Source organism: Typopeltis vanoorti, chromosome 21 (assembly GCF_054136105.1).
Source record: "Typopeltis vanoorti isolate ZY-2024b chromosome 21, IOZ_Tvanoo_1.0, whole genome shotgun sequence".
NCBI classification, from domain to species: domain Eukaryota; kingdom Metazoa; phylum Arthropoda; class Arachnida; order Uropygi; family Thelyphonidae; genus Typopeltis; species Typopeltis vanoorti.
In genome coordinates this window covers 100,793,260-100,807,833 of record NC_143569.1, presented here as the reverse complement: position 1 = coordinate 100,807,833, position 14,574 = coordinate 100,793,260, and the positions used below count along the sequence as shown (strand labels likewise).

The following is a 14,574-nucleotide window of genomic DNA, read 5'->3' as shown; positions in this document are numbered from 1 at the left end:
AGAAAACATCCCGTTTTTGATTTATAGAATTCATCCTTATTTGTATACAGATGTATGCATAAATCCCATTTGTTATCTTACTTATTAATCCGACTGAATGATCTGCATATGAAGGGATGAACGTTGAGATTATATTTGATTTTTTCGACTTGGAAAGTTAAGTCTAGTTGACCAAGTCTACTGATCATGGATATTGCAATTCCTTCACATTTGAACTTTTATTCAAGGAATCCTACAAAGCTTTCTCCATTAACAAAGCCAAATCTGAGCATGAATTATTCAGTTCAGTTTATATATGTGAAAAGTAGACATTCTTAATGAGAATATTTAAGGATTTTTTTGTATACCTTTCATCACTGTTAACATCATCATCAACCTTTCAGGGATTTAGGCCCAGTGGCCTGTTCTGGTCTCATTCCATCTTTTACTTGGTCTTCCTTGACTTCAATATCCTCTAACTGGGGGGTATATCAGAGTATTTTTTTCGGTAGTCTTGAACTCTATTCTTTCGATATGTTCAAGCCACTTCTTTTGGTATTCATATACTTTGTCCAATACTGAGTCTGTTGTTCAGTTTATGTATTTCTGTGCTTCTTTTTTTGTCCAGAGAGTATAGCCTGCTGTCCTTCACAGGAATTTCATTGTTTCTATTCTTTTTTCTTCTTCCATAATTCACTTCTGTATAGTAGAGAAGATCTTGCCAAAACTTTATAAACTCTTATTCTTGTACGCTTTTGAACTTGGTTAGGTTTGAAAATATTATTGATCATCCCTGTTATCTTTACAAAATTTGAAATCTTGATGTCAATGTCAACTTCTTTTGTATATTATCCAAGGTATTTCAAGCTGTTAATTTAAATGTTCTAAAATTTTATTTTCAATCATGATTTTACTTCTGATTGGATATGATCTGTTAAAAGCCATGGTTTTTGTTTTGTCTGTTGATATTGGCATATTCCAAATTCTTTAATAATTATATTTAAGGAGTATATTGACCTTTGGAGTTCATCTTCATTTCTTGCTATGATTATCTGGTCATCTGCAAACAAAAGGATATTGAGTATATTAAGAATAAGTGTTTTTCAATAGTTCCATGATCCAGTTTAAATGCTGGTTATATATTTTTCTTCATTTCTTTACTATTTCATCTATATAGATATTAAATAAGTGGTGACATTGGGCATCCTTGACAAACATTTGTTTATTGATTTCCATTCTTTAACTTTTTCATGGATTCTTACAGCTACTTGGTTGTTCTGATGTATGTTAGTTATTCAGCAAGCATCATTCATCCCAAAACTGCATCTCTATTTTTCATTTTTCAAATTGTTTCTAATAGTTTCATTTCTTTTTTTGCTCTGATGATGATAGCCGAAGCAGACTAGTGAAATTATAGCAGAAATAAATAACATTTGTCTTAATTCCATTCTGAAATAAATATCATATCTAAAGATGCACAGCAGTCCTCATGTGTTTGTAGATTGCTTAGATGGATGGATGTTGGTTTCATAAATGGAGGAAATTTGTATATTGACAATTTTACAGGAATATGAAAGTAAGAACTAACAGACTTTCCTGGCTTTATTTATAGAATTTTAGTGCATAAAAGCAGCCCACTTTTTTAGGAAAGAGAGAGAGAGAGAGAGATCCTTTAAGAATCTTTTCACGTATTTCTGGGTGGAATGATGTAAATTAGTAGTGTTTTTGTCAACTGAAGTAAAACATTTCCCCTCCACTAAATATTTTAGTTATTTAATTTTTGTTCTGTGCTAAACTATCCAGCCTAGTATTTCTTTAGATTGTTTTGTTACATTTAATTTAAAAATATTTCTCATCTGATTTTACTGAACCTCGTTTGATATTTCTGTCATATTCTATGCCAGCAAGAGAAGGGAAAGAAGCTCCTTTCCCACCAGAATTTTACTCCCCCCTCCCTAATTTCAAATGGCAGTGAACTTATTCAAGATTTGCATAGCAATGTTAACTTTTCCATTATGTTTTATCATGGGCAAGATGTTACTGTTACTCTCTGTGCTTCTTTCTCTTTTGCCTCTCAGATACCATTAATTCTTACATGGAGATATTGGGGGTGGGGGGGAAGCAAAAAGGAATTTTTTTTTTATCTGTACCATGTTCTTTTTTAGTTTTGAATGTCAAAACTTACTCAAGATTTGTATAATGTCAAAAGTGTGAAAATATGAATCATGCAGAAAATTCTGGTCTTTCAAGCAGTTTTTCAAGAAGAGGGCCACAAAAGTTTTGTGGCCCTCTTCGTATTAAATTTTATGAGAATTTTAAAGTCTTGGCAGATAGCAAATGATTGCCAGATAATCATTGGATTCATAAACAAAGCAGAATAAAACTCCTCACAGAACCAAATTAACACTGATTTTCAAAGATCTTATAAGAAATTTGTCAATAAAAAAAATATCTTTAAAAAGAATGTTTTTGTAAATGTTTGTAAAAAGAAATAATTACATCAGAATTTTATGTAATATTCATTATACCATTCAAAACTTTAGAAACTGAGGAAATGACATAATCTGAACCCACTTGAATAAATAAAAGTTTGTTAATTCAAAGTGTGTAGCAATTCAGTGATTGTTTCAAGTTTTATTACAATAAATTTTAAGTTCGTATTCATATTTACTGTAGTATAACCATTTTTTACAAAACTTTCAAATAAAGGTAGAACAATCTTTCTCTAATAAAAAAGAAAAAAGAAAGGTACAAACTGATTGTGTGTTGAAAAGTAAATAGATGCAGTTTTTAATTTCTAAACAGCCACAAATTCCACAAAATACATAGCTCTGACCAAAGCAGTAATGTTATCATAGTTCTGACAATCTGTTCTAAATCTATGTATTTCAGATAACTGAACTAAATTTTCTGGAAACCCATTGTTCCGATTTTATGTACTACAGTTTCTCTACTAACATTAATTAGTTTCAGACCTTTAGTAAACAAAGTTAATGTAATTTTCAGTTAGTCATAAAAACATAGTTATCTCGATATTTGTCGACCAGTTGTCGAGCGAAAAAGAAAAGTACTCTCATTGAAATTAAATTTCTATCTTTCTCACTAACAATGTATGTTGATTTTTCTATATGTTAAATATGATTTTGAATGAATTATTGATATTACCTCATTTAGTTAAGAGCATTTATAATATTGCAATTCAGAGGTTGTTTCAATACAACATACATATTATTTTTAATTTAAAGCATGTAATTTTTATTCCTGTTCTTCATAGTGCTTATTTTTTTCTCATTACGAATGCTACTGTATATACTCACCAATACAATAGCCATTATAAAATGTATTAGTACATAAAGAACATTGCAAGAGATTTCAAATAATCAATTTACAAGTTAGCATATGTTATTAAACTGAATGTATTACAATGTAAATCATTCATCAGAATTTGGTATGAGGTTACTGAAAAGCATGTTTTTCAGATGCACTTTTTTTTTTTTCAGGGCATTAAATATACATTGCCATTTGGGAAGTCATTGTATATATATATATACCATATTTCAGACCTAGCATTTGGTAAAAAAATACAAATAATTATTTTATTATTTATCTGCTGATTTGACTTCTTTTAAACCTTTGTCTAGAAATACAAGTATTATTGTGAGCATCTCAAATTTCATTCAAAGTTGTTATCTTTAAAAATATCGGAAATTTGGAAACAAATCAGTCCGGTGAATGAAGAGCATAGAAACGTGTGCAATCAGATTACAGCATCTTTACTTTCCAACAAAATTGCTATTGACTAAAGGGAGTATGCCTCCCTTAGTGAATCCAGAAGGTTCAGTCATAGATTTAATTATATTCTCAAATTTGAAGTCTGCAACTGGGATTTGTATGTGTAATATAACCACGTTAACTGCAGTGTACATAGTGCTTTGCCATTCATACGTAACACCTGTAGGTAAATTCATCAATTTTGTGTTCTTTCATTTATGGTGCTGAAAGGAAAATTTGGCCCGTATTCTTTATATTTTATGATAAATATGATATATTTAAATAATTTAGTATTTTAGGGTATTGTGTAAGTATATATACAATTTAATTCTGTATAAGTTGTGACTGTTTTCATAGTTTATTGAAATCGTGTGTTATTGTACTATGTATTTATTTCACTTTATTTTACCAAGTTGAATCATTTTTAAATTTCATGGAGTGACAAAATTATTTTTAATACTATGTAATATCTCGGCAAAGTAACATATAATAATATTAGTCCATCGGCATTCATTCAAAATTGCATTGGCCAGTATTACTTTTAATAGAATAAATTTCCTGATATAGGACATTGATTCATGAATTTTCAAATAACTGTTAAGGTTATCCAATTTAAATATTGTAAAATTCATGAATGAGCACTTTATATTTCTCATAGTACTCCTTTGTCCCCAGAATGCTCATAGCCATATGTGCAATATATACAGTAATATACACGGTTTTAATTTTTGTGTGGTTTATGTCATCAGTGGATGAATTTTAACAAAATTACATTGAATTACTTTGTGTTTGATCTAACTATTATCATTTAGCTAACTTATATGCTATTTTATCATGTTATCTTTCCAAATTCATTTATTAATAAAATGTACTGTGGGTATACTGAAATTTTTGAATTAAAATTAAGAAATTTTATGATGTTGATATTTATCTTCTTAAATTGTGGCATAATTTCAGATTCCCATAAACAAACTTCCTTTGCCCTCCATTTTTAACTTTTGATTACATCGAAGCTTTTCTAAGCTTTATCATTTGTATGCATTGTGTGGTCTACTGAAACTGTTATGCCACTGATTTTAATTTTTTTTTTTTTTAAGTTTCCTTTTCATGCACATTCCATTCATAAAACTAACTTAACTTCATAATATATATATTAATGTGATTTTCAAATTTATTTTTAAAGTGATACCCTTTTTTGTATTGATCTTTGAACTATTTCCTTGTATTGGTTCTCTACTCTGTAAAAATGTTTCTAACATCTCTTAACACTTAAGTGTATTGTTTTTGTATTTATAAAGAGTATTCTTGAAAAATAAAATTTTGTACATTTGATTGAGTTGCCTTAATTTTCATTATAAGTATAAGCAACAATTTTTTAAAATATAAAACCTTAAGAAATTTAAACTGAAAAATATATGAACATCACCATGCAGTGGGAAAACTCATTGAAGGAGGCTAACACTAGCCATTATTGTCACAACACCTGTATGTCTCCTTGAAATCATTAACTGACACAACTGCATCTAGCAGTACTTTCTGCTCATTTACCACTCTGTCTCCTTATTTTGTTCTCTGAAACATTTCTGCCTATCAGCTAAGCTTTATAACCCACACTTTCAGTCTACTTGCATATGGGGCATTCCATGCACCAGCTGAAGTTTTGGTCACTTGACCCTGAATCCTTTCAACCATTACCAGATCTCATCCTCAAGAAACTCAGGCAACCAAATCCGTGTGCAGTAATCCAGTTGTGGCCATATCAAAGCTTTATAAAGGAGGAATAGTGACCTTATCCTTGTCAATGTGTATTTCAACATCCAAGTGGTCTTTGAATGAAAAAACTTGGGTTTGAATCCCCTTCCAGGATGCAAAGAACCATTATTAAGGGTTTTTGCTTCAGCAAATGTGGGAGGATTTCATCCCACAAACCAGTCAGAAGAATATGTAATTTGCAGACATGATACACTGACCCATATCATGTCTCTTATAGCCTTAGTTGTTTTGGCTATAATCCTAAATAACAGTTTGACGTCCAAATGATCATATGAGCTAATTGTCCTGCATGATATCTATAACATTTATTAACTATGCCCTATTCAGTTTTTTCATCATCAGAAAACAACTGATATTTAACCTGAAATCAATTTAAATTAAACAGCACAAGTACAGAACCCTGTAGCATGGATAGAATCTATAATCTTCTTATACAGGGTGTCCCAAAATTCACGCAAGAAGTAATTTTGATAGAAAACACAGGTTTTTAATTAAAAATTGTAATTTCTTATTGATTCATAAAGTATACAGTATAGGGTTATGCAAGGAATAGCATATCAGGTAAATGGCCTTCACGGCTTTGCTGGCACATACGCACTCTTTTAGCGAAATTTTCCATGACCGTTTTGCATAAATGTGGCTGAATTTCGTTGATACCGCGCAATTTCCTCCTTCAAGGCATGGGTGGTCGTGGGCTTGTTGGCATAAACCTTAGACTTCAAAAAAACCCAAAGTAAAAAAGTCCAACGGCGTTAAGTCACGTGATCTGGGCGGCCAATTCTGATCACTAAAACGGGAAATTACACGACCAGGAAATGACTCATGCAGTAATTGAATTGTTTCTCGGGCTGTATGGCATGTGGCACCGTCTTGTTGAAACCACATGTCGTCCACATCTTGCAATTTAGGCACAAAAAACGATTTTTTTTACCAACCGCATTTTCGAAGAAGAATGGACCGATGATGCCTCCAGCCCAAAATCCGCATCAAACAGTGACACGTGGATGCATTTGTTTCTCAACACTCACTCGTGGATTTTCTGAACCCCAAATGCGACAATTTTGTCGATTAACGAAGTCATCAAGATGAAAATGAGCCTCATCGCTGAAGATGATTTTGTTCGAAAAATAAGCATCCACGTGTTCCATAATCCATTCAACTCTTTGCTGTGTGTGGTCATTTTTAATAACCCTGAACTGTCAGCTGTCACGCTGTCTTTTTTCTCGTTGGCAACACACTTTACCACACAAATGGTGCTAAATTTAAATATTGCGTGAATTTTGGGACACCCTGTAGATTCAACTCTTCCATATACAGTATACCACTCTTTGATGTCTATTGATCAGCCCCCCCCCCCCTTTATCCATGTCACCAGCTTCATGTCCCTATTTTATGTAAGAGATCAGTGCAACATCCTAGGAAATGCTTTCTTTGCAAAGTTCTGTAGTATTATCTTGCAGTCATTTCCTTTATTGAACCCAACTATCACTGTTTTATAGAAAATACAATTTCAAAGTTAAGATCCCACAAAGTTGTGATTTCCCCATCCCTTAACCACTGCCTGTGAGATGTTAGTCAGTCTAAAATGTTCTCTCTCTCTCTCTCTCTTAGATTCTCTTTTATGCTGTGGAACCATTTTGTCACTCCTTGGAGACCTTGTTCAGAGTTGAGACTTAAAAATGAATTATTCAGTGACAGTCATTAACACATTCTTGTGATGCACGGGTTCGTATGTCATCTAATTCACATTAAGCAATATCCAAAGCACTTCCCGTTTACTGACTTCTGTTCCATCAGATACCTCCAGTTGATACACTCAGCCCAGCAAACTGAGCATTCAGTAATTCAGCTATTTTTTTTTAATACCAAAACACTAGTGAAGTGAAATAGAGGTGAGTTATCAACCAAAATAAAAGGCTTGAGGTACACTACTAGTCACTTGCTTTCTCCTGGACTCAGCTCCTCCATAAATCACTGATATCTATCCACCATCCACCAAATCCAAATCAGCAGCTTCGGCTCCATACCCATTTGCTTTAATTTATGCAACAGAGTTCCGTGTGGGATCTTGTCAAATGCCTTTGCAAAGTCCAGCAGGATCACTGAAAAAGGATTTCCTTTATCCAACTCTACTGTTACTTTATTATAGAAAGTAAGCAAGTTACTGAGGCAGGACCTACCTTTCACAAAACCATGTTGCTCCTTATAAAGTATCATATTGCTGTCCACCCCCTGAATTCTAATTTTTACCAATTTCTCCAAAACTTTAACCACCACTTCATATTGATTGGTCTATAATTTGCAACCTCAGTCTTGGAGCCTCCCTTGTGCAGTGGAATTATTTTCCACTCTATTGGTACTTTACCAGAACTGAGGCTTAAATTTAACAGCCTGGTTAGAGGAGGTGCTAATTCTCTTGCACATTCTCGCAACACATGGGTCGATATGTCATCTAACCCAATGGCAATGTTAGAATTAGGGTTCTGTAGTATATTAAGCACCTCTATTTCGTCTATCTCTAGACTCCTCAGTCAATGACACATTTGACACTGCACTATCACAACCAACTATTTGATTTGTTTGTTTTTTTCTCTACCATCAACACTTTTTAACACGTTCATTGCCGATCACGCGATATCGCGCGATGCGAGTTCTCACCAAACGGCCGATCACGCGTTATCGCGTTGACGTCGCTAACTAAATAAAAAAATTTGCCCGCCACACGAAATTCCAATTTTCAGCTTGGCAATGAAAGTGTTAAAGTAATCTTTCCATGGTTATTCTTCCTTTTACTTGTCACATAGTGAAAGAACTCCTTAGGGTTTCTTTTGGATTCATCAACTAGCTTCTCATAATTAGCTTTTTTTACCATACAGGTTACTCTCTTTGCTTGTACCTTGTACTGCTCATTGGAATGCTCATCACCTTTTCTTTATACTTGCTTCACAGCCTTTTCTTTATCTGCAACTCTTGCTTAATAATATTATTCATCCATCTTACTCCTACTTGATTTCTCCTTCTGACTCTGGAAATACACTGATACAGCTTTCTTTAAATACTCCTTGACAATCTCCCATCACCATCAACATCTCTCCCCCTTTCAAATTCTCATGCCATAGCACTGCTGAAAGCTGACTTCTCATAATCGTCAGCCTTGTAATTCCACATATACCCCTTCTTAACAGAATATTCAGCACATCTTACAATCTCCCATGTCAAGATCCCATGATCGCTTCCCCAAGAGGAGACAGTGTAACTAAATGACTTATTGATATGTTCTCCGATGTTATGACCAGATCTAACACTTGAGAATCTCTTGTCCCTTCCATTACATGCTGTCTCAGGTAGTTATCTCTTAACAATTGTATAAACTCCATTTCTTCTTGTTATTCACAAATTATTCCCTTGCTTTTCAGCAAACGAATCTAACATCGGTAAATTGCTCACATAGGATCTTTGTTTGTAGAGAAAGGCTGAGATTAAAAACAAACCATGTTCACGTGATCAAAAGAAATATTGCAACTTTGAACAGCATAGTCATTTGCATGTACTCAGTTTTCTTGCTTCCATAGTAACTTGAGCTTTTTTGTATAACGTTAGCAAAATAATATAAACGTATAAGTTTGTAATTCTGTGTAGAGTTCTGAAAGGACTTTTAATAGATGGTACTCAGTACACCTCACTAATTTTGCTTTTTATAAATGCAAGAAAAGACCCTCAGTTTGTTTTGACGAAGCCCTTTTTCCCTTAACGAATTCGCATTAATCCATATCCTGCTCAATATACGCAGACGATTTTGACGCGCATTTGTTGGTCTTTTACAGTTGAGACTTCCCCTGTTGAGTAAAGACTGAACTAATTGAACGACATATAATATTATACAGTAGACACTTCTTATTCTTTACTTATAAAGAATGCTTTAGCTTAAATGCTAAGCATTCACTACTGTATATTCAGCAGTAGAACCGAAAAACCTATTATTTCAAACAACGCGATGGGAACTGGGAAAAAATAAATAAATAATCATAGAATAAGTCGTGTATTTTATTGGATATCAGCATGCCATTCGCAGCTCTTCCATCATAGCTGTTACAACTACAACATTTCGTTTTTATATAAACCGAATAATATATTGCAAAGTTGCAGTTCCAACAAATAACCCATCCTACTTTCATTGAGTAATTGCAACAACAACAAAAAAATAAAAAAGAAAAGACTACGGGTAACACTAAAACATGGCAGCAAAGATTGAACAGAAGGAAAATCTATTAGCGTTCGATAACAGTAAAATGGGTTAGTGGGAGGGGGGTAAATACTAAATAATATCCGGAAAACTCATGCAAGCAGGTCGTAATGGACAACTGCTAGTTCTATTGTAATGCCGACAGACTTTTACTATCGAAATATTTATTTCGCGTGTCAGCGATAAATGGGAAGGGTTGCCGTAAACGTTTTATAAATTAACCGTTTTCATTTTGAGGAACCGTTTGGATATTCCAGGTAAGTAATTCACGGAGAACGTTTAACTTTGGTATTCTTATAAGCAATGTTGGCTTTTTTTTTAATGAAATTTAGTAAAATTATCTGTTAATTTCTTCTACTATTAAATATATAACATGAATAACTTATAATTGCATGCTTAATACACCTTAAAAGAGATGCAGAAATACGGCATTTTAAAACAGAAGTCAACTGCCATTTTTTCTTCTGATTTGATATCAGTTAATTTATTCTTTCGTTTTATTATAGAAATCAAAGTTTGGATTGTTTTATATTGGCACTATACATGGGATATGCGAGAAAGGAATGGAAACACCACTGCAAATTACCCACGCCGATAATTTGCCTGTGGGTGTGGCGTGTAACTGGCAGCGTTTATAAAGTTTTATTTTATAAATTTACCTTCTTCCCTTCCACCCGCTGCTTGTAATAGTCATGCATAATTCCGGAAAAGTTAAGATATTAATTACTACTCATGACTTCAAATGTTTTCTATAAATGCATGATATTCCATAAATCAATCCGATGTACTATTGTTCGTTCCTATAGCAACAGTCATACTTGAAACTGCGCGCAAACGAAGGTAATTTTTTGGACGTTGCCTGTTGTGCTGTATGGCAAGGGATAAAGCCATACGATCAGTTTATAGTTTACTAGCATTATGAGCAGATATGTTACCACAGATCTGCTCCGAAAAAAAGTATTGTGTCTTATCAAGGATTTATTCGCATTTCCTCTGTTGGTGTTCTTTGGCAATTTAAGTAATTAACATGACCCTTCATTCAGAATAATCTTATTAAGATAACTTTTCATTATATTAGTATCAAGTAATATTTCGGAAATTTAGCAATTATAATCCATTATGAATATTCCTAGAGATTTTTTTATCAACGTTAATATGAGAATTTCCTAAACGGAGGATCACGTCTAATAAGTAAACACATGTACCGGTATTCAAAACAATACGGATAAATTGAGATCTATGTGTCTCTATGAGAACTGGTATTTCGGTAGTATCCAAGGACATTTAGAATAAAATGGTATTATAGATCGATCCTCATTTCTCATCCAAATAACTGAATTTGAAACTTAAGTTTCAAAATTGACTATAAAGTTCAGTTGAATATATCTTTGAATATGAAATAAGGATGGATCTATAAGATTCTTTATTATATTAATGAGTCACGTCAAATTAAATTATTGAAATTCTTTATTAAATTCTTTTAATCGTTTATTATTAATTTGTCATTAAGCTATTTGTTAGTTAATTCAATACTTTTTCTATTTAAGCTATTTTTTAATTAATTTAATTAAAATATATTCCTGATAATTTTTCTGATTTCTTTTTTCAGTTCAAAATGTACTTCAGAAAGAATATAGTTCTCATATATTTAATAAGCTATGGATTTCCAATTAGCGGAATGCAGCAGGCATTAAATTCCACAACAGACGATATTTGTGGCAACTGTAAGTAATACGATAACAGAATAAAAATACTCATTTAAATAAATGATTAAAATATTGGGTGTTGAACAGTAAAAATAATAATAAAAGGTCACAGAAACTGTAAATATAATGCAGGCAAACAATATGAATATTTAATACTGCAGTACATATTTTTATTTTTCTAATGTGTACTGCAATATTAAATATTATTAGGATAGCTTCTTCAGGTTAATTTATTTCCCATCTAATTTAGCTGTCTGTTATATCTACAGACCAGACATAATACCAACGTATTCAATACAGGTTCTTCCAAATTAAAATGGCGCAGACGACGTCTGTTTACTTGTGAAATATAAAACTTGAGCATTTGTTTCTCCACAGTGAATAAAGGATTTGCTGATAGCATTTTGAATTAATAATCTCATATTTACAATGTTTCTGCCGACAAATGGGATTTATTTAATTAAGAAGCAACATCTAGCTGTTTTAAGTCTTTCAAGGTGACGCATAACCGCTAATTATTAATTCTCAAAAGCATTTATTCTCAGTTGTTGCCAGCGGCGTCTAGCTGTTTATCAACGCAATTTGCTATGCGGCGCAATGCAATCATGAATTATGTACCAAACGAATTTAAATTTTTCACTTGACAACATATAGATGGAGTTAAGAGACTACGATTTTTTTGTGTTCTTGTAAATTACTTAAAACTGTCTGAATATGTTAATGTTAACTACATAATACGTTGAACACGCTGATTTTATCCTTCAGCTGAATACATAAAAAAATTATACAATTAACTATGGAGAACTGCCTTAACCGAAAGTAGTGTCTACTGTCTAATTTGAACGTAGAAATAAAATTCATTTTTAATAATGATGTGTGCAAAACTTTTGAAAGAGAAAATAAAAGTAAATATTGTTTAGTAATTTTTGTTAATTTGCTAATAAAACAATTACATTAACTAGTCTAAGTTGTTAATAATTCAAGAAAGGACACCAACTTAATTTTTAAATAAGCAACGTAAAAAAAAAAAAAAAAATGATTGTAAGATTAGATTGTGTGCGTGATACTTGTTGCAGATGAGTTTCGAAGATCTCGCCATTTTATGTTAGTGCTTTTATCCTAAAAATTCAGAGTTTTGTGAAAATACTGGCCAAACTACAACATCACGGTAAGCGTTTTATTTTTATTTTTTTAAGCTTCTGACACTTCACATTGACAGACATGGAAAAACAAATTGATGAGGCGATATTTGAGGAGTATATCGTGAATTCAGCAGACCAGGTGAACTGCTTAATAATAACTGGCCAGGAAAGGTGTGAAACTTTACGATACTCCCCCCCCCCCTCCACAAGCGTCACAGGTGATGACGCCGATAAAATGGAGGAACAGTTGGACTCGGTGATATCCACTCCCTCAGGTTTCGAAGACGTCCGCGCACGCAAAAAGCCCAAAACAACCCTAGAACCACTCAAAGATAAAGAAATGGAACAAGACGACCCAGTTTTGGACTCCACTGCTTCTCTCAAAGAAAAAAGTACCTCCAATCATGCTAAGAGAAAAACACTGATGGTTACTTCTAAGATCTTAATATGTCCAGTTTACATATTAATTACACAAAGGCCAAAAATGTGGATGAGGGTATCAAGATACAACCCGCCACGGTGACAGATTATAGAAAATTAACAAAGGAAATGGACGTCAGAGGTATTCAGTACCATACCTTCTCACTCAGTTCAGAAAAAAAATTAAAAGTGGTCCTCCGTGGCGTCTCTGAAGACATTGATCCAGAAGAGATAGTGTCTGGATCTTAACTTACAGGATCTGCCTCCTACGAAGGTCAGCAGAATGTATAGACCTGACAAGACTCCCATGCCATTAGTCCTCGTAGAGATTCAAAATATATACAAAAATATTTACAACTTAAAATCAATCTGCGGGCTTATCATCACACCAGAGCCATCCAGAAAAGGGCATCTTCTGGGCAATGCCACAGGTGCCAAAAGTTTGGCCACGCCCAGAAACTCTATAAAGCTGAGTTTAAATGTCTGAAATGTGGGGATAGCCACCCAGCCAATATCCGTACAAAGCCGAAAACCACCCCGGCTAAATGCCAACTGCAGTGGTCCTCATCCATCCAATTATAAGGGATGTACTCAGCACCAGAACAGACAGTTGGAGATAGCTAAACAGTTTTCCTCCTCTAGAACACGAATACCAGAGGCCCCTGCACCATAGCGTGAGGGTAAGTGGCCACATTCAGAGGCGTTCAAGAATAGAGTATACCAAAGGCCAAATGCAGATGTGGCCCATTCAAACAAGTCAACACCAGAACAGAATCAGCAAACAGCACCTACAAACCTGACTGCTGTTATTACTGCCTCTCTAGCAAACATGCCAGCATGTCCAACCCTTCAGCAACCTCCACTAAACTATTCCCACGAGAAACACAGGCCATCCTCACAGCACTTATAGATGAATAGAAACAAACTAATTCCAGCCTCTCTTGAGATCGTTGCATGGAATGCAAATGACCTCAGAAACAAAATTATAAAGCTTCAAGATTTTACTCACAGATATCAGCCATATGTTATTCTAATAAGCGAGACACATCTAAGACCCTTGGACAGCCCCAAAATAAGGAGATATCTCCTATACAGAACCGACAGGCCAAACTATAGAGGCGGCAGCACTGTCATCTTCATTAAAAATTATATCAAACACCATTCTGTAAAAAACCCTCAAACCACTAACCTTGAGGTCACAGGTATGAAAGTATTCACTAGCTCGGCTGGCAGACTGAAAATCTACTCACCCACCCTTAAAAACTCTACTGCACTCTGATCTAAATGCCATCTTACGCATTAGAGAGTCCATCATTATTGCCGGAGACTTAAATTCCAAGCACCCTACCTGGAATTATAGAACCACCAACAAGAATGGCTGCATCTTTTCCAACTATATAGGATCAAACTATGCTCTTGTGGCAGGGCCCCACCGAACCATCTCAGTCCCATATCAGTACGTTTGGCACTGCTGACATCCTGGATATAGCTGTCCTGCAAAATGTTAAACTTCAGTACAGCCTAAAATCATTGATATACT

General features: G+C 33.8%; 1 protein-coding gene across 1 annotated transcript in view; it reads left to right on the top strand.

Annotated features, from left to right (window-relative positions):
- The window catches only part of LOC150095149 (uncharacterized), a 206,381-nt gene that overhangs the window by 167,976 nt on the left and 23,831 nt on the right, over positions 1 to 14,574 (top strand). The window contains exon 15 of the mRNA XM_090411207.1: positions 11,376 to 11,490. Within this exon, the coding sequence (XP_090267333.1) occupies positions 11,376 to 11,490 (115 nt within the window). The remainder of the gene's footprint in view (positions 1 to 11,375; positions 11,491 to 14,574) is intronic.